Source organism: Tyto alba, unplaced genomic scaffold (assembly GCF_018691265.1).
Source record: "Tyto alba isolate M040663 unplaced genomic scaffold, T.alba_DEE_v4.0 Super-Scaffold_28, whole genome shotgun sequence".
In the NCBI taxonomy this organism is placed as follows: Eukaryota; Metazoa; Chordata; class Aves; order Strigiformes; family Tytonidae; genus Tyto; species Tyto alba.
The window spans coordinates 16,923,686-16,942,444 of NW_024881302.1; the positions used below are offsets into that span (position 1 = coordinate 16,923,686).

The 18,759-nt window shown below is 53.3% G+C and overlaps 3 protein-coding genes across 10 annotated transcripts in view; all 3 read right to left on the reverse strand.

The window, feature by feature from the left end:
* Positions 1-801: 801 nt before the first annotated feature.
* HMOX2 (heme oxygenase 2) lies at positions 802-4,937 on the reverse strand. 2 transcript variants are annotated; one of them, XM_032998290.2, is made up of 5 exons: positions 4,833-4,937; positions 3,265-3,382; positions 2,222-2,713; positions 1,160-1,280; positions 802-1,075 (listed from the first exon to the last, which is right to left on the reverse strand). In XM_032998290.2, exons 1-5 carry the CDS (start codon positions 4,910-4,912, stop codon positions 951-953), a joined length of 936 nt encoding a protein of 311 aa, XP_032854181.2. In that variant the 5' UTR covers positions 4,913-4,937; the 3' UTR covers positions 802-950. The 2 variants fall into 2 exon arrangements, with proteins under 2 accessions (XP_032854181.2, XP_032854180.2); XM_032998289.2 differs by having other exon boundaries at positions 802-1,078.
* A 5,826-nt stretch (positions 4,938-10,763) lies between these two features.
* Positions 10,764-16,776, reverse strand: LOC104369368 (zinc finger protein 436). 5 transcript variants are annotated; one of them, XR_006165854.1, is made up of 3 exons: positions 16,674-16,776; positions 11,198-12,564; positions 10,764-11,032 (listed from the first exon to the last, which is right to left on the reverse strand). XR_006165854.1 is itself a non-coding variant. In XM_042798546.1 (3 exons), exons 1-2 carry the CDS (start codon positions 16,762-16,764, stop codon positions 11,375-11,377), a joined length of 1,281 nt encoding a protein of 426 aa, XP_042654480.1. In that variant the 5' UTR covers positions 16,765-16,776; the 3' UTR covers positions 10,764-11,032; positions 11,370-11,374. The 5 variants fall into 5 exon arrangements, 4 of the variants coding, with proteins under 4 accessions (XP_042654480.1, XP_032854179.1, XP_009975172.2 ...); XM_042798546.1 differs by having other exon boundaries at positions 11,370-12,564; XM_032998288.2 differs by having other exon boundaries at positions 10,764-11,254; positions 11,370-12,564.
* Positions 16,777-17,095: 319 nt separating this feature from the next.
* The window catches only part of SLX4 (SLX4 structure-specific endonuclease subunit), a 35,537-nt gene continuing 33,873 nt past the window's right edge, over positions 17,096-18,759 (reverse strand). For 2 of the 3 annotated variants that reach the window (XM_042798542.1, XM_042798544.1), the window contains exon 18: positions 17,096-18,310. The gene's annotated coding sequence lies outside the window, so the exon portion shown is untranslated. The remainder of the gene's footprint in view (positions 18,311-18,759) is intronic. The other variant, XM_042798543.1, reaches the window with a different exon arrangement.

Here is an 18,759-nt window from a genome sequence, read left to right on the forward strand (position 1 = left end):
CCCCCCAGGACCTGCCTGGGCCCTTTGGGGGTGGGTTCCCTCCCCCCAGGAGCTGGGGCACAGTAGAATGTAAGGGCAGGAGTGTCTCAGGGAGTACATGAGTCACAGAGACCAGTACACCAGTGTGGGAGGCTGCACCCACTCCCCTGCTCCCCATTAACCGCCTCCCCAGGCTTCCGCCTCCCCCGCACCGCCCCACACCTCATGGCACAGTTCACTCACTCTCCCAGCCATGGACTCTTGGCTTTCCCCAGCTACAGCCTTGCAACTTTTTATTCCAGTCAGGTCTTCAGAGGAAAAAAAAAAAAAAAAAAAAAAAAGACAACCCACACCCCCAGTTTTGCAGGATACATTCATCCCCTTCATACCCCCACCCACAGACAGGTTCCTGTCCCCACCCGCCGGGAGCTTCCTCCAACACCCGTTAAGACTCAGTCCCTGGGGCACAGCACCAAGCAGGACACTGAGCTCACGGCTCCATGGCGCAGCCACTGCCACACGACTGAAACATCAGTTTCTCAGGGTAGGAAACCAAAAGCTCTTCACTGAAAGGGCTGATGACGCATTGTCAGGTTGCAGCCCAGGGCAGGAAACTCCCTCCAGCGCCTGCTCCCAGAAAGGAGATGAAAAGCCAAGCTCGTGAAGCCTGTGCCAGTACAGGACAAGACATCTCTCGCCTTGAAAGCTGCCCCAGCCCGGGTAGGGCAGTGCTGGAGCGGGATCCTCACACCCGCTCAGTCCTGTACACTAGTCAGCTAAAGACATTCCATTACAGTGCTTGCATTACTGGCGGGCAAAGAGTCTTTGACAATCCCGCAGGATTCCCCTTTATTTTCTTAACTTTCACCCCACAGTCAACTCACCACCAACAGCAAGGGAACAAGTTTGAGAAAGGAGGGGGCGCGCGCCTCTCCCCTGCCGCCGCTCGGAGCCGCGCGCCGCTCTCCCCATCACATGCTGTACCAGGCGGCAGCTCCCGCTGCCACGGCCACGCAGGCCGCCAGGATCAGCCGCACGAGGGGCTGCTTCGCCAGGGCCACGGCGGCGTGGCAGGGGCAGCCGGCTGCTGCCTTGCCTGCTGAACACAGAAAGCACCGTTAGCGCTGCCGGTCTCGCGCCGCAGGCGCGCGCGGCAGCTCTGTCCTTGCCCACGACCTACCTAGTTTGTCTGCATAGTAAGGGCATTTGCGCAGGTCTCCTTTTCCGTTGTGGGCTGGGAAACCTCCGTCTTGGGCTTCTTCTGTCAGCGACCTGCCAATCTCGTCCAGTTCATCAAACACCTGCAAGGGGGCACGGCGAGTGCGTGAAGCAGGCAGAGCCAGGCAGGTTTCACGCAGACCCCTGGAGCGGACCCGCAGAACGGGCAAGGGGCGCTGCCGCCCCCCTCCCCCCGAAGTGCTGCCGATTCCCCTGGTGACACCTGGCACACGCGAGAAGGCGCAGCCCGTTCCAGGAGCACCAAGACAGACACAGCATCTCCCAGTCGGCCTCCCAGCCTGCTGCAGGCGGGTCCGCGAGGCAAGGCGCTCGCCCTCCCTGCTGCAGACCCTCTCTGCCGTTCACTGGGCGCTCGGGCAGCCCCCCAGCCCTGCTGCCAGGGGTTTCCCTAAGCAGCCAAGCCCATCCCACCACCTTTCTGGACGGCTTCAACCACACCGGCCTGCTACAGGCACAGACTAAAGCTTCCATGCAGTACCTAAGACTACGTTCATTCCCCTGGGGCAAGTGGCAGCTCAGTCAGGTTTTATGAAAGGCAAATTCTATGGGAAGGAACAAGAGGCCACCAGCATTTTTGGCCATTGGGCAACATGTCAGACAGGAGACAGGAGGTGAATGGTAACCAGTGTCGTGCAATATGCTCAAACTGTTTGAGGCTGTCTCGGAGTGAGAGCTTTGCTCCCCCCACCGCCTCAGAGCCACACAGCCCATGGGAATCTTGTAGTGAAGTCATCTTAATTTTGCCCTAATCAAGGCCCCGGCTGCGGTGGTGGAGTGTGGGAGGAATTCCTGCCCAACACCAGCCATGTCTCCAGGCACGAGTGGAAGAACTATTCAAACCAGAATCCCGGCCCCCGGCCGGAAAAGGAGGGGCTCTGGCAGTCTCAGACCCCCAAACTGCTGCCTGGGTGAGCAGTCTGACTGAATTAACCTGGGCCTAAGAGTTGGTCCAGACCCACACGCAGCAGCACCTACTCATACAGGGGCTCAAGGGATTCAGTACCTGCATGTTAAATCTGAAGGCTTGGTTGGCCTCTTCCACAACCCGTTCCTTGGTGTTCTTGTCCAAGTCCAGAGCGTTCATCCTCGCTCTGTAGAGCTGCTTGAACTGCTGCGCATTGGAAACGTTGTCAAACACGTAGAATTGGATTCCTTCCTCAGTACTGGGCAACTTCAGGGCCCTCTGGGCTACCTTCTTCAGCACTTGGCCACCTGAGAGGTCCCCCATGTAGCGTGTATAAGCGTGAGCCACTAGCAGCTCTGGCTCGTGCTGTCCCACATGATGGATTCTGTCCACATAGTGCTGAGTTGCCTCTGAACACTGGATCTTCTCCTTCCAGTCTTCTCCATAGAAATATTTCAGGTCTTTGACCAACGCTTCTCTCCGGTGAAGCTCTAGGGGGAAATACAGAGGAGCAAAGACTGGGTTGTCCTTGTTGCGATCCATTTCCTCTTCCAGGGCCGAGTAAGTGAAGTAAAGTGCCACGGTGGCCAGCTACAGACAAAGCACAGCTAATGTGAGAAGCCATTCGCTAGATCGGCACATCACACCCTGTGACTACTCCCCCACCCTGCATGGAGTTGGGGTAAACAAGGAGGAAACGCCCAGGCTTGACAGAGGCTCTTCTCTACCTCCGTTCCTAATGACACAGCCTACAGAGCGCGAGCGAAGAATGAGTCTCATGTTGCCAGCTGCGTGCTCTGTAAACCAACCTGAAGTCCATGGAAAACAGTTGCCAGAGGATGGAATAAGTGCTGTAATCCCACCAGGAATCCACTCCTAACCAGTATCTGTGCTGCAGCTGCACCTGCCCCGAGTGGCCAGAAGCCCACCTAAGCTAATTTGTGCTGGGCCAGCACGCTGCTCACCCCGCTGGGTCCCACCTGTAGGACACACCAGGCAAGTGCCCTCCTGTAGTTTTGACTCTTCGGTCCAGATTCCCCCCATCCCCTACACACAGAGCTGCAGGGCTCTGCCTCAGAGCCCGCATCAGTCACTGGCTCTGTCAGAGAGCTCCTCCGCCGCAGCAGCAGGGCAGCACTCACCTTGAAGAGCTCCTTCTTGATCCGTCCTTTCAGGAAGTCTTTGACAAACTGAGTGTTCTCCGCACGGTCGTGGGATTCCTTAGTCCCCTCCTTCAGCAGCTCTGAAAGGTCGGTGGGGCTGCAGGCAAATGGGGAGAGCTCCTTTCACCCCACTTCCACACACAGGAATGAGTTTGTCCCTGCTGTGTTTGGAGGGATCCCCCTCCACTCCCTACCATCTCAGTTTGGAGAGGGTACAAGGTGGGATCCATCGGGCCAGCCCCACAGGCTGGAACTGGCACCCCCAGGAGGAAGCAGCAGGGTGGCAGCAGCCAGAGGCACCTTCTGCAGATGTGGGTGCCTGTGGGCCAACCAGACTTTGCCATTCTGGGCTTCACGGGGGCTCAGACCCAGGATGCTGAAGCAATTGCCAAGGATCCTCTGATCCCTGCACCGTTCCTTTTGCTTCTCATCCATGTGAGCCTGAACAATACTATAAAAGGAGGCCTTGAGCATAGAAAGAGCAACTGCTGGGGCAGGTTGAAGGCACAGGAGCCTTGGTCTACCCTCTGTGGTCACTCTGGGGAAGCAGAAAGGCTCAGGTAAGAGCAGGTGCATATACAGGCAGGGCCTGGGTGTCAACTGTTGGAGAAGAGATGAGAGCCGAATGGCAAAATAGGGTAAGAACACCCTGAAAAAGTTTATTTATCCTGAATTACACTGTTTTTTCAGGTTTCTACAAGTTGGCTTTCTAAAAAAATAATACAAATTTTAGATTACTGCCACTGCACCTACCTGGAGTTTGGAATAAAGTTATTAACACCTATACTCATCCAAAATTATGCCAAAGTGCACCTTACAGTTTTTATGACGAATTTGCTACAGATACCGTGTTCGTGTTAGCTGTAAGAGACAGACTTTGAACACTCCAGGCCCACCGAGCGACTGAACACTGCAGCTACACAAGGCCTGCATGTGCCGGAGAGCCACGCAGCATTAGCATCTCAAGAAACTGAGCCTGTCGAGTCAAAGAGAAGCCAACCAGCCTATCTAGGTATATTCTGGGAAGCACCCTATTCCCCCTTCCCATTTTCCAAGCTTGAAGCCTTGGCTTTTAGAGTGCGTGTGTGAATGTGCTTTTTAAACTAACCTCCAAGAAAATATTCTTGCCTAGACCAGTGGGAATTCTGCAAAGGCAAAAGAACTCTGGAGCAGAGTTCACCCCTAGAGTCACCTTTCAAAACAAGAAGCTGCTGTCACAAGGCTGCCCAGCAAGCCATGGAAAACTGGCTCACCTTGGCCACGAAGGCACAAACACAACTGTCAAATGGTCAAAGCATTTCTGAAATGCCAGTCTGATAGTAGAGACTAGAAAAACAACCACTTGTTTTCAGCCTTAGCCAGATTGCTCCTTCCCATCCCTTCTAGTACCGTTCGATTAAAAAGAATTTACTGCACATATATTTGATTAATCACTTATGGGAGTCCCTTGCTTCTTTTCAGATGAGGAAAAAGATCACTCCTGTACCTGGAAGGTCTCCTGCCTTGCCCAAGATTGTGTCTGTGCCATGTTCTGAGACAGGACTCACCTGACATTGTCATCTTCTGTTTCCTCATAGCGCAACATTTCCCCTTCTCCCCCCTCTGAACCCTCCATAGCTGATGGCATTTCTGGTCAGTGCTGGCGATCAGACTATCTGAAAGGCAAAATTAGAGATGGGTTTTAGAGGGAAGCTGCCCTTGCAAAGGGATGGGTAGGAAATGCTGAGCCATCTAGCAAGGACCCTCTGAGCTGCTCTAGCACACAGGGCAGTGAGGGGCAGCTGCTGGGCACTTTCAGGGAAGCAGTCTGGCTTGTTCAGCTCAGCTACCTGAGGTGAACCTCAACACTAACACGCAGTTCAGGAAATATTAACCTTGGCGGAGACCTACAACACGGCGAGCAGCCTGCATTAGGCTTCCCACTTCAGGATGGCTCCTGGCTGAAGATGATCAGAGACCTCCACGTCAGTGATCTGCACTGAAATAGCAAGCAAGCGAGCTGCCTTCCACTGGTGCTACCAAATATCTCATCCAGTGTTAGGCTCTGAGCAGAGTAACTGGAAAGGGAAGCACTTCTTCAGTCAGGAGGAAGAAAGTGTGTTGTGGTTTAACCCCAGCCAGCAACTAAGCACCACACAGTTGCTCACTCACTCCTCCCAGTGACATGGGGAGGAGAATCAAAAAAACCCCAAAACTCACAGGTTGAGATAAGAACAATTTAATAGCCAAAATAAAAATAATAGTGATGAAAAGGAATATGACAAAACGGGAAAGAAATAAAGCCCAAGAAAAGACAAGTGATACACAACACAATTGCTCACCATCAGCTGACTGATGCCCAAGCAGTGATCCACCTCTCACAGCCAACCCTCCCCCAAGTTTATATACTGGCCACGATGTCCTATGGTATCAAGTAGCCCTTTGGCTAGTGGGGCTCAGCTCTCCTGGCCGTGCTCCCTTCCAGTTCCTCGTGCACCTGCTTGCTGGCAGAGCATGGGAAACTGAAAAACCCTTAACTTAGGATAAGTGCTACTTAGCAACAACTAAAACATCAGCCTGTTATCAGCACTATGCTCACACTAAATCCAAAACACAGCACTGTACCAGCTACTAGGGAGAAAATTAACTCTATCCCAGCTGAAACCAAGACAACAAGCTACTTAATTTCCACAGCAGTACAGAAGTACCCTGGAAGAAAGCAGCGGTGAACTAGGCCAGCTAAGCTCTGAAGTCAGGGTGCGCACAGGGGGCAGAAAAGCCTTCCCTGCAACGGAGCGTACGAAGAGGAACTTCCAAAGCAGGGGCAGGTTTCACTGCTCTGCCTTCCCTGAGCTGAGAAGAGTCAAAGCAGCTGCTACCTGAGCTGAGTGAGCTGCAGACAGTTCCTCTCACACACTCTTCTCTTGCCTAGCAGGGTTTACTTCAAACCCCAGAAGTAACTTGGATCTCCCTCCCCTTTTGCAAAAGGAAAAAAAAAAAAAAAATCTCCTTGGATTTAGCAGGATGCACAAAATGTACCCAGAAGCAGGAACAAGACACCTGGCTTAGGCCAGCCAAACACCCCTGTTAAGGCAGAGATCCAGCCAGCCCATTTATAAAACAGACCTGTAAGCAGCTCTGTGTGGAGCAGCACACCCTCCTTACAGGCTGCTTGCCAGATGAGCAAAGAACTAAGCTGCTCGCTGACCCTTCAGAAAGCACTCGCTGTGAGAGGGCCATCCTTCATGCTCTCCCACTTCAGCTCGGTCCCCCCCGGGGGCTGCACCCACAGGCTCGCCGCTCGGCTCGCGGCTGGCAGAACGGCAGACAAGACGCTGCGAGCTCGCCACGCTCCTCAGCACAGGGCCACCAGTCGCTGGCTCCCAGCTCACACGAAGCACCCCAGTTATAAATTAACTGCCCTGTGGTTTCTCTAAGCCCTGTTCCACAGCCACTCTCGCTGCCCTTGCGCTCGGATGGGGCTCAGCCAGGAGCTGGGTCTGAGCGCCCGTCCCCGGGTGCAGCTCAGCACGGCCCCGCGGCTCGGGCGCAGGACACATCGCCAGCGAGGAGGGTTCCCCCGTGATCACCCAGCCTCTGGGCTCACCGGGGCAGAGCCTTCCCCGAGGGGAGGCCTGACCAAAACACATTATTTTGTGATGCAGCAGAAGTCATTAAGGGTGACAGCCCTACACCCCCAGTGCCCCACAGGACAGAGCACAGCACAGCCTCCCCACCCTTCAGGTAGAGAAGTTTGAGGCAGGATGATGCAGCTGGGGCAGAAAGCACACCAGCACAAGGGCTCAGGGATATTTGAGGAAACCAGGTTCAGGTGCTGTATTGTCTATTTGATTGCTCATTAGAACAGCAAGCAGGTTCACACTGAGTCAGCAAACTGGACCCACCTTCACTCATCACACAGCACTAGCTTCAAACATCGGGCAATGCTGGCTGTGGGGAAGGGAAACTAAAGCAAAGAGGCAAATAACTTGCTCGTGCTCGGCCAGGAGCCTGTCATGGGCACAGGGGGGAATAGCCAGCTTGCCTCACAGCATAGCCAGCCTCCTGCCAATACAGATGCACAAGTTGTGATGACACCCTGGTTTCCAGCTCACCTTACTTCAGCCAGGGCACTTCTCAACAAATGTAGATTCCAAAATTAAAGTAGACAAACCGGTTCCAATTTATCTTACACTTCCAGAAAGCCAGAGTCCTGGAGGTAGGGTGTGCTGCCTCTGCACGCTGCCAGGCCCACAACAGCCACCGCTACAAAGCAGGAGGCGAGAGCAGAGCTACAAAGAGCAGCTCAGCACCTCCCATCTCTTGGAGGAGGCCTGAAGGTTGACGTTAAATATACAACCCAAAGGAACAAGCCTCAGAAACTTGTAGTTAACAGCAGCAACGGTTGAAGGCTCCCAATGGCCAGACCTACATGGCATGGCTCCCGAGATCATCACTGTTCAAGACACGTTTGCTAACTTACTCATTGAGGCCTCCACGCCTCGCAGCACGCTCGCACTTAGCAGCGCTCGCCGACACGGGAACTTTGCTCCTCACACTACCCAGGGGCATCTGATGGCGTCTCAGAAGCCTCTACCCAAAGCTGTTACGAGAATTGCAGAAGCACATCAGAACAGTGCATTATTGTTCCAGTAGAATGGTCTGCTGTTGGAAGATGGGGTTAACCCACAAAAAGTCATTTAAGGACTTTGGTGCTCTCTCAGACTTCTATTGCCCCTGGCTTTTTTTGTAGAGGCTCAGTCCAACTTACTCATCTCTACAGCAATACGCAGCGCAGTAATGGCACCAGTCCCTCTAGCCTGAGGTGAGGACGGTACACATACAGGAAAATATTGAACCTTACATTTTTCCCGATACTACCTCTAGGACAGACTGATGAGCCATGAAGTCAAGAGACAAGTTCAGCACAAATCAACCCTCTGTCCTTTTCAGTATTAGGATACTGCATGAGAACTGGGAGGAAGGGAAGTCAAAATCATTATATCTATCTTACCATCACACACCATTGCTTTTATTAAAAAACTGGCAACTGAAAGCCCACAGCATGGTCACTGGTCAAAGCCTTGGTTTCTCGAGGCATTCTGCTCCTCTGAAAGAGGCAGTGTCCTACACACCAAGAGGGAGGTTAAGGCAGCTGCCTTCCTCCACTGCCGAGACTGGAACGTCGTTTCATTTGCTACAAGGAGCTCTGCTCAATCAAGATCCTGGCTGATGTTCAGGGTAAACACATACCTTCCCCATGCCCTGACAGCAGCCTGCTCGGGAGAAATCCAATAGCTACAAGAGTCAGGATAGTGGGGCTGGAGAGTAGAGGAAAGGCTTGGTACGCAACATCTCAGCACTCTTTTCCATTTCCTTCCCCATAACAGTGTTCAAACCATACAAGAAAACATCCCTATCTCATCTAGCCATCAATGAGTTTGCCCCTACGTGCATTTCTGCAGCAAACTTCACGCGCAAGATGCGCAACCATTCTTCTAAGGGTAGGAAGCCACTTAATCTCAATAATCCTGTGACCTTTGAAGGAAGCAGACACTGCTGCTGCAGCAAAGCAGGACTGGAAGTCCTGATTTTGCCTGGACACCCTCAGAATAAGTTCAATAATTCACAAACACCCAGGCAGTACAGAGTTCGTTTGCTGTTCAACTAGCATGCAACTTCAAGGTATTTCGCCCCACGCAGAGCTCACGTCCCCTTGCTTTAACACGCAGGACAGTGCAGCTGGACCTGCCCAAGCATCGCTGCAGCAGAGACAAACCCCAGAACCCCAGGCCTAGCAGCCTGAGGAACCATCACAGACGTAACCTGGGAACATCAGGAGAGCTTCACACCTCTCCTCCTCCCTCTGGGGAGGTACTTGGCACTGGCTGCTGCTGGAAATGGAGCCTCACAGAATAAGTTACTGCATTACCTGCTCCCAGGTAGGTTTAAGACACCACCTGGACACAGCCTAAATTTAGGCAATAATTCAAGCCTCAGACGCTTCTAGCAGTGCCCATGCAAACTACTTCTGTCTCCCAGAGCTGCACTAGTCCAGCACCTTAACAAACAGACAGAGCAGGGAAGCTTCTGGTGAGTTCACAGATCTTGCCTAGTTCTGCGCTTTGATAAGCAGCCCCTGTGTCAGGCAGCACATCAGGAATTGTTTTTCTCACCGTGGCTAGGAGAACAGCGCAAGGGGCAAGTCGGTCAGGGCTTGATCCAGGGGGAGGAGAAGTCCAGTGTTACAGACACACGTGAATACATCAAAAAGTCTTTGCTCTGGGGAGAGCCAGGGTTCGCCCTGCCTGTTCCAGCACGCATCCCAAGCAGGGCCAGTGACAGGCACGGCTGATGTATGGAATGCAGCACTGCGTACAAGTGCTGGGCACTGTGAGACTTGAATACGGCATTTGTTTCACCGGATAATGGAAAAATAGGGACAGCAAGATGCGTCTGACGCCTTTGTCCTCCAAGCTCTTCCCTGAGCTCTGCTGGGTCAAGAGGAGCCAGATGCCCCCCACACCACTGGGAGAACCAGGTGCAGGTCTCCTGTCCCGAAAGACTCGGGCATCCTTCACAAGAAGCTGAGCACAAGAATCACTGCAGGGGTATGAGGCAACTGTTCTGGCACACTTCCTCAGCTGCTATGCAGACACTCGCTCACGGGAGCAGAAGGAAGAGATTAGGGAGGCCTGACAATTGCTGGCCCGGCAGGCTGCCAGCCCTCGGCTAGTCACGAGCACGCCGCTCGCAGACGGGCCCTGCGGAGCTCCCACAGCTTGAGGCGTCCACGACCGTCCCACCGCGGCCCGCGGAGCACCGCACCGGCGCCCCGGCCAGCAGCCCGGCCCGGGACGAGGCGGCCGGGAGGGCAAGCGGCAGAGCAGGGCCCAGGGCAGCGTCAGGGCCCAGGCGCTGCCCCCAGGCCCCGGAGGGCTGAGGCGCAGGGACGCGGCCCTGAGGGGTTTCCCGGCCGAGCGTCTCCCCGCCGCAGCGTGCTGGGCCCACCCGCCTCGGGGAGCAGGGAGGGGGCGCTGGGGCCGCTGCCCCCCATCCGCGGCAGCTCCGGGGGGATCCTGCCCTCCTCCCTGCAGCCCGGGGCAGGGGGGGAGCCCCACGCAGGGGCCTCAGCACGGCCCGGGCCCGCCCGGCCTCCCCGCGTTGCCATGGGGACGCGCCGCGCGCACTCACCCGCCGCCTCGCGCGCCCTCTGCCCCGCGGCGCGAGACAAAGGCCCGGCGCGGCCGCCCCGGGTTTATCGGCGACGGGGAGGGGCGGGGGCGGGTAACGGCGTGGCCAATCAGGAACCACCGATAGCCCCAGCCGCCGCCGCCGATTGGTGGAAGCGGGCGGTACGTCACACAAGCGCTCCCCTCCCTCCCCCCCCCGGTCTTGCCGCCAGCCAACGGCGACCTCCGGCCTCGCGCCAGGCCCCGCCCCGCGCATGCGCCAACGCTGTCGGGCGCGGGGGGAAGGGAAAATGGTGGCGACCGGGGTTTGTAACGGCGGTTTTATTTGGCATTTTTAGCGATAACCAAGCCTCGCTACCAGGTGGGGGCCCCGGCCCACACCACGAACCCCGGCAGCGGGGCTGAGGCGCACCGGGCTTTTGGCTTCTTCCTTGTGGCAGCTTCTGGGGACTGAGGATGGTGATTCAGAGCCTCTGAACAAAGCGGGGGCAGCGAGGGAGGGCAAGAGCTTTTGTTTATCGAGCCAGAGCGTTGCAGGCTCAACGATGGTCCATCTGGTTCACTGTACGAACTGTCTGAAACGTGTGTGCACAGAGACAAGGCAAGGTATTTACCTTCCTGTAAAATACACTGCCAACTACGTTCCTGCGTTTTCAAACTATTTCCTCTCTCCCTCCCAAGAGCTATCCCTCCCAACACCACCTCCTTCCCCTGCTGTGTCACACGGTCTTCCCCCAAACCTCCAATTCAGCTCCTTGCACCAACTCTTCCATCTCTCTCTTTTAGGACTCGTTCTCCTGAAAAGAAATTTGCTTTCACCCTCTGCAAGCAGAATGGTCATGAGAGTGATGCTGGGCTTTGCTCCCTGGGGATGCTCGCAGGGTATCAGAGCTACCTGCTCCCCACACTCACCCCTCCTAGGGCTCCCCACCCCTGTGGACCTGCTGGTGCCGGAGGAGCGCAGAGCTGACGGTGAAGCCCTTCCCGCAGTCGGCACAGGCGTAGGGACGCTCCCCGGTGTGGATGCGCCGGTGCTGGATGAGGTGGGCGCTCTGCCGAAAGCTGTCGCCGCAGTCAGCGCAGGCGTAGGGCCTCTCCCCTGTGTGGACCCGGTGGTGCCGGAGCAGGGCTGATCTCCACAAAAAGCTCTTTCCGCACTCGGTGCACTCAAAGGGGCGCTCCCCGGTGTGGAAGCGCCGGTGCTGGATGAGGTGGGAGCTCACGGTGAAGCTCTTCCCACACTCGGTGCATCCGTAGGGACGCTCGCCCATGTGGAACCGCCGGTGTTGGATGAGGGCTGAACTCACGGTGAAGCTCTTCCCACACTCGGAGCACTCATACGGCTTCTCCCCGGTGTGGACTCGCTGGTGCTTCATGAGCTCAGAGCTCTGGCTGAAGCTCTTCCCGCACTCCGCGCACTCGTAGGGTTTCTCCCCGGTGTGGACCCGCTGGTGTCGCGTCAGGGCCGAGCTCACGCTGAAGCTCTTCCCGCAGTCGCTGCACTCGTAGGGTTTCTCCCCTGTGTGCACTCGCTGGTGCTGGACGAGCTGTGAGTTCCCAGAGAAGCTCTTCCCGCACTCAGCACACTTGTAGGGCTTCTCCCCAGTGTGGGTTACTTGGTGCCGGATCAGCTTCGAGCTCATGCTGAAGCTCTTTCCACACTCGGAGCACACGTAGGGCCTTTCCCCGGTGTGGATTCTCTGGTGCTGGATGAGATGTGACCGCTGCCGGAAACTCTCTCCGCACTGGGCGCAGGTGAAGGGTTTCTCTCCAGTGTGGATTCTCCGATGCTGGATGAGGTTGGAGCTCACCCGGAAGCTCTTCCCACAGTCCCCACAGATCATCAGTCTCCCCACAGAAGGATTTCTCTGCTGGATAATATCTGGCAGCCTCCTGAAACTTTTTCCACGCAGCACTGCTCGGCTTTGCCTCTTCCCCAGAGGTCTTGGAACCCTTTCTGACCTGCGTGGGAGGACTGGGTCCTGTGCAGGACTCTGGGAACTGTTCTCCTTGGAGAGTCCCGAGAGTAAACCCTCAGGCTCCACTGGCCTGGGGATGCCTTGGCGGTGGGCATTTTCCTCTTTCTTGCTCACAATCCCATCTTCAGCTGCAGTAAAATAAGAATCCCGAGAGAAGTCACAGGCAGGACGGGAAGCTTTGGACAGGGGAGATCAAAAGGGGCCAAATTCTTAAAATTCAGCAGATTGACTTTAAAAAGTCCTGGTATTTCCCTCCAAGCTACACAGTGGATTTTTCAGTGTTCACAGGAACAAACCCTGGAAATAGCCCCGCGTGCTTTGCCAGAATCTGAATCTACTGAAATTATTGGCATATTAGAGATAAAAGTTTAGTGCTAGAATGGGAAAGATGGCTGCTCTTCCAAGATATATCTGAAAATGCTATTAGAAGTTGAACTAGAAGTCAGAGTAGGGCCATCAAGAACTGCCTTGTTCAGCAGAACATGACTTGGGTTGCAAGATATGCAGCCTGCCTGATCTTGTGCTGCTAGTATGGCAGAGAGAGAGAAGATGCACAAAGGAGACACTGGCCCTAAGGCATGAGACACACAGACCTCCCAGAGCCTGGCTTATGCCACCCTTAGAGCAGAACAACGGTAGCTTTATGCTTCCACTGGTGCAGAACAAATCTGTTGTGAAAGGTGGTTGGAGAACTGAAGATCCTCCATGGCTGATTGCAGATTATGCACTGAGGAAACCCGATAAATGTAGAAGATGAAGGTAATGCAAGTCAGTGGAAGTAAGGCTAGCTGAAATTATGAATGGCTCCTGGGACACAGGCAACGAACAAATACCTGCCCTCTTATTCACATAAAGTCTTGCAAAAGCGTAACAGGTATGAATCTATGCTGTGCAGACTCGGGGTCCGCTGAAAGCCCTTCCAAGACAAGGGGCTTGCATGGATTTCCAGGGTATTTACACAGAGCAGTGACTCCTTCCAGCCCACTGCTCTCACGTGGTTTGATGAGCATCCTAGCAGATTCAAAAGCACGTACCCCCAACAGTGCTGTGGCTTTTGCTGCCAGTGGGGACGTGTAAGCTCTCTGCAGGCTTACTGAGGGCTTATATGCTAAATTGGCGAGACAGGACCTGTGTGGCATGCAGCCTTCTGCTGTCAGGGGAGGGTAAATGGACGTCGGAGGGATGTACGTGGGATGTAGAAATGGCAACATGCATCTTGGAAAAGAGGCATCACATCCAGGTTTAAGACAGGTCCATCAGGGAAGTAATTTCCAGATGCTCTGTTTATATGGACTTACAGGGGTGAAGGACGACTTGCTGTTGACTATATGTAGACCCAAAATGTGGAAGAGGCTAAGGACTAAAGCTACAAACACACAGACCTCCAGATTTGCCTACTTAAAGATTCAACAGCTACCTCCTGGTTCTCTGAAACCTCTTGTGAAATCAGCTGGTAACATATCAGTTGTGTGGGACTGATGTACAAACCACAGGCACTTCCTGTGGTCTGGCAGCGCTGCGATAAGGAAGTGCGTGCCTTGGAAGAGGAGAGTCACTACTGAACCCTAAGTATGCAATAAAGGAAGGAGAGTCTAGAATTTCAACCAAGACTGATACACATACATATTTAATCTTCCTCTTTCTAGTCAGTGTAAGAAAACATGATTTAACAGCAAAGTCCTGAGATACCTTTTATGGCAGTTTGGTGTGGTAGCAATGCCACTTGTTCTCTCATATAGTTTTCATTAAAATTACCCCTCGAGAGGAAGAGAAACTGGAACTTTGCTATTCACCATGAAGGCATTTCCATTTGTCTGCAGCTAGTCTACCCAGGCCTGGAGGAAAAGAGAAAGGTGATATCCAGAGACAGGATACGAAGAGGACATTTCTGGCAGGCCAGCATGAAGCTCTTGACCTGTATGTCAGACTTACTGACAAGGCAGTGGAGCCAGTGAAGTTGTTCTGTTGCTGTTGTGCCCAGAGATATCCTTCACCTATGCTAGCCTTGGTGCTTACACAGAATTTTGGTTCTTTACACAGAACTTGGAAAGGCCTTCAAAGTACGTGAGAATCAAGTCCTCTATGGTGTTCTGTACTTTTTGGGGAAGGTCAGGAGTTTCAAGCTTCTTCTTTTAATGATTACAGCCACGGCTTCAACTCACAGCTTCTACAACCATTTTTGTTACTTCTGAGCTAGTAGGTATCTTCATCGGCATCTGGGAAAAGCTGTTTGTAAAGGGTTTGATCAAGTTTGACAGGAACTCATTGGAGGTATTTTAAGTGGAAGAAGAGTAAGTTCACAATGCTGAGGAATTCATACTGGAAGCAGAAGGCTGAACTGGCAAAAATAAATAAGCAAGAGAGATAGGAAGAATGTGATTCTTCCTCAGCCCATGCCAATTTGGATTGATGGTAACACCTCTGATATGCCCAAGACTGCTAGTGCTGTAGCTACAAGGCAGGCTCCAATAAGCAAATGGGTGTACATATTGGGAGAGAACCTAACCAACATCACCTTAAATGTACCCTTGGCTCTCTCTCAAGAGAAGTCAGCAGAAGTTTTGTCTTGATGCTCTGGCCTGTCTCACAGCAGCAGAAGGGCACAGCAATCGCCTCTGGCACGGAATTCAAGAATTCACAGGAGAGAAACTTGTGAGAACTATTGAAAATAACACACCACCATCATGAGTAAGCCTCAGGCTGCTGGACAATGGCAGACTGTGCTGGGGAGGTGTCACTGTGTGCTTATCTTGTCCCCTTCCCTGGCATCCACTTCTAGCCAGTCCCCAAGTCCCTGAGGCAGGGCTTGGAGTTACCCAGACCTTTGGTCTAAGCCAGCAGCACTGTTCACACAATCTCACAGCACTGCCAGACTCCTGGCTGTGGTACCTCACTGTCAGGGGACTGGAAGGTGGCTGATGTGATGCCAGAGAAAGGGCTTGAGGGGAGATCTGGGGCCCAGCTTTCCAAGCAAATGAACAGAAACTGGAGTAAGAGAATTAATGAACAGATGGCCAAAAAGGGCAGACTGGGGAAGAGCTGGCATGGCCTTTGGAAAGAGATGTCTCACTTCACAAACCACTTGGAGTTCTTCAGAGATGTCACCAATTTTAGCAAAAGAGAAGTCAGGAGTCCAAAGGCATTCGCCCTTCACCAAAACTGGTAAAGAAACTATGCTGCTGTGGGATGAATGACCCTCAATAAGGTGATATGGGAAGTAAAGGGGAGGTGGAAATGTCTGCTGATGATTTTGTGTTAACCAGGATTCAAGACAAAAAGGCTGACTACGAAGATAAACTGTGGCAGAGCCTTATGATACTGACCAACCAGGTGACAGGGGAATGACAGGGGACATTCACTACAGGTAAACATAAAGAACTGCAGAGGGGATCAGCCTCTGTACCTTGCACTTGTACCAGGATGGGCCTAGGATGTTCCTGGTATCATTCGGGAAGAGCAGCTTGGAGTTAGAGCAGATGGATGAAATCTGCAGCTCCTAGGTGGACAAAACAGCTAGTCAAATGTTAGTGATTGTTAGGAAAAAAAAATAGAGAATGTAAATCTGCCCTGCTGCTCAAATTCCACATCCTGACTGTGTGCAAGGGGGAGGATGGACCCTCTGTTTCAGGGAAACTCTGATAGAGCTGAGGAAGATACAAAGGTGTGACAAACAATCAAAGGCACAGAAGAACTTCTGCATGGGAGATGACTCCAATGCCCATTCTGCTGGTAAAAGGTACAGCTGATAGGGGGTATCGCAAAGGACTGTAAAAACACGAGTGGCCTGTGGTGGGGGGTAGGGATCCATTCTGCACTGTCATCAAGTGAACTACTCGAAGGCAGCTTCAAAGCAAACCAAAGGAGGCAGCAACTCATAAACAGCTAAATAAGCTGTGGAACTCCTTGCTGCAAGCTGCCATGGATGCTAAAACGTACACAGCTTCAGAAGGCAAGAAAATACACACAGAGCTGCAAGATATCGAGACATCAGATGTGTAGTTCAGGAGTTTCTGAAAACACAGATTGCTTGGGCCTGGGAAAGCATACAGGGACACACCACTGCTCACCTGCTCTTCTTGGTGTCTCCAATACCGGCAGAGACAGCAGGCAAAGCTGGAAGGACCATGCTCCAACCCAGTCCCACCACTCCTGTGCATTCTGGTGGGATCTGGGGAGGTTTTTTTGGAGCAGTTTTTTCTCACCGACAGGTTGACAGATGACTGCACCGGTCCCTTACCTGCACAGGTGCCACTTAGAGCCGTCTCCCCTTCGTAGGCGTGGAGGTGGGCGAACCACAGCTCCTCCTTCCCATCCATGTGGGAGATCATCTCCAGCTCCGCTCCCGGGAGTCCTGCACCGGGAAAAGAAACGGGCAGGGTCAGGCGAGCCGGGCTCTGAAATGATTTCCGCGAGCAGGGACACCAACCCCCGCGGTGTCCCCCCGGGGCAGGACCGCGGCTGCGGGGCCCGCGCGGCCCCTGTCCCGCGGGGCGGGCCGGGCTGGGCCCGGGCGGCGGCGGCGGGGCGCCCCGTCACGTGACGGCGGCGGCCAATGGCGGGCGGCGCCTCCGCCTCTGGAGGCGCCCGAAGATGGCGGCGGCGGGGGCCTGCGAGGGAACCGGTCCCGACCTCGGCCCCGCCCGGCGGCGTTACCTGCAGCCGCTGGAGCTCCCTCCGCCGTCGCCGCCGAAGGCTCTTCCTGCAGGCGAGGGGTTTCTCCCTGGGTACCTGTGGAGGGCGGGAGTTCAGCTCTGCGTGGCTGCGCGGGGTCACCCGGGGGCAACAGGGACCCTTCCTCGCAGCAGCTGGGGGAACAAGACACGGTAGCGGCCAGCGCTTTCTAGGGAGAAAAACGTATCTAGAGGAGATCAAAGCAGAGCTCTGGACATCTGTACGTGGGCTCAGCGCCCGTTCCAAGAGATGCAGAACTCCCGGGGGCACTGCCGGAGCCTCCTGGGTCCCCAAAGTGGTGTTGGGAAAGGAGGAGCGGGCTTCTGCCCAGCTTAGGCACTAGCTTACATCTTTAGCAATCCCTTAAAGCCTTAGTGAGAACCCTTAGTAATCTAAGCTTACAAGATGACTGACTGGGCAGCAGAGCAGCTGGAGAGGTGAGGAACCTGAGCAGAGAAATGCTGCAGGTACCTCTGAAACCCCCTCCCGGGGGCAGCAACTGAATCGGGGAGGTCTTTGCTGAGGCCTGTGTCCCCTCTCCCAGGCACTTTGTGTTTCACTGAACAACAAGCAGCTTATATGCAACGCCTCTGAGAGAACTTTTATGAAGGAATGATCTGAAAAGCAAGCAAACACATTTGAAATGCATTTACAGAACAGCTCCAGTCCCCTCAAAGAACTGGTCTCGGATTTATCCCTTCAATATCTAAGTGCTGGCACTATAAGCTCTCCTGACTCAGTAGAAGGGGAAGGCACAGCAGTCACCACTCTGTGCTTTACAGCATTCTCATGTTTTGCAGTTAAAACTGGCCCCTACGTGGGTCTTGGCCATGGCAGAGACTGCGGTGATGGATCACACCCACTCGAGAAATGCCATCAAGACAGAGTGACTTCTGGAGTAAGTGGACACCCAGAAAACAGCTCTCTTCCCACCTGCAAGATTATTAAGTAAACATCTGCAGCACAGCTTTTCAGAATAAACCTATCAAGACTATTTTTTCAGGCAGGAAATGTGACAGTACACAAACCAACATGGTGGTAGCTGCAAAGGAGTATCCATAATCGATCCCACCGATCATTTGATTGTCACAGCAAGTTTAGAAGCTCTGTTTTCCAAAGCTCACTCAGAGCCCACATGGTGCATCTTGGTAAGACAGAAGCTTTGTGCAAAGCCAGGAACGTATCTGCTCCCTTCTTAAAACTCTAAAAAACAATGAATACCATAGTTGAAAAGGTACTTCTTTTTTGCAGCCTTGGAAGTGTTAAAACAAACAGAAGTGTCAAATATTTTTGATAGCTGTTACTACACAGTTGGATATAAAAAATTATTACAATATATTTTCCAAGACAAATGAGCCTGCATTAGGAAAGTAAGAAAACACAGAAATATATACAAATTGAACCGCTTGGCAACACGTTATCCCTGGCAGATGGCACCACCAGTGTTAGCTTGGGGAGGCACGCTTTGCTGACAGATTAATGAAGCAGGTGAATGAATAATTGCTTTCAGATAATTTGCAGTGTATGTCGGATATGTCCTTGTACTCTTGAAGGCTGTAAAATATTTAAAATCCTTTTCTCATCACCTGAGAAAAGTTTTAGAATTACAAGAGACAGTTGATTTTGTCACCTTTAGCGACCAGGAAACATCG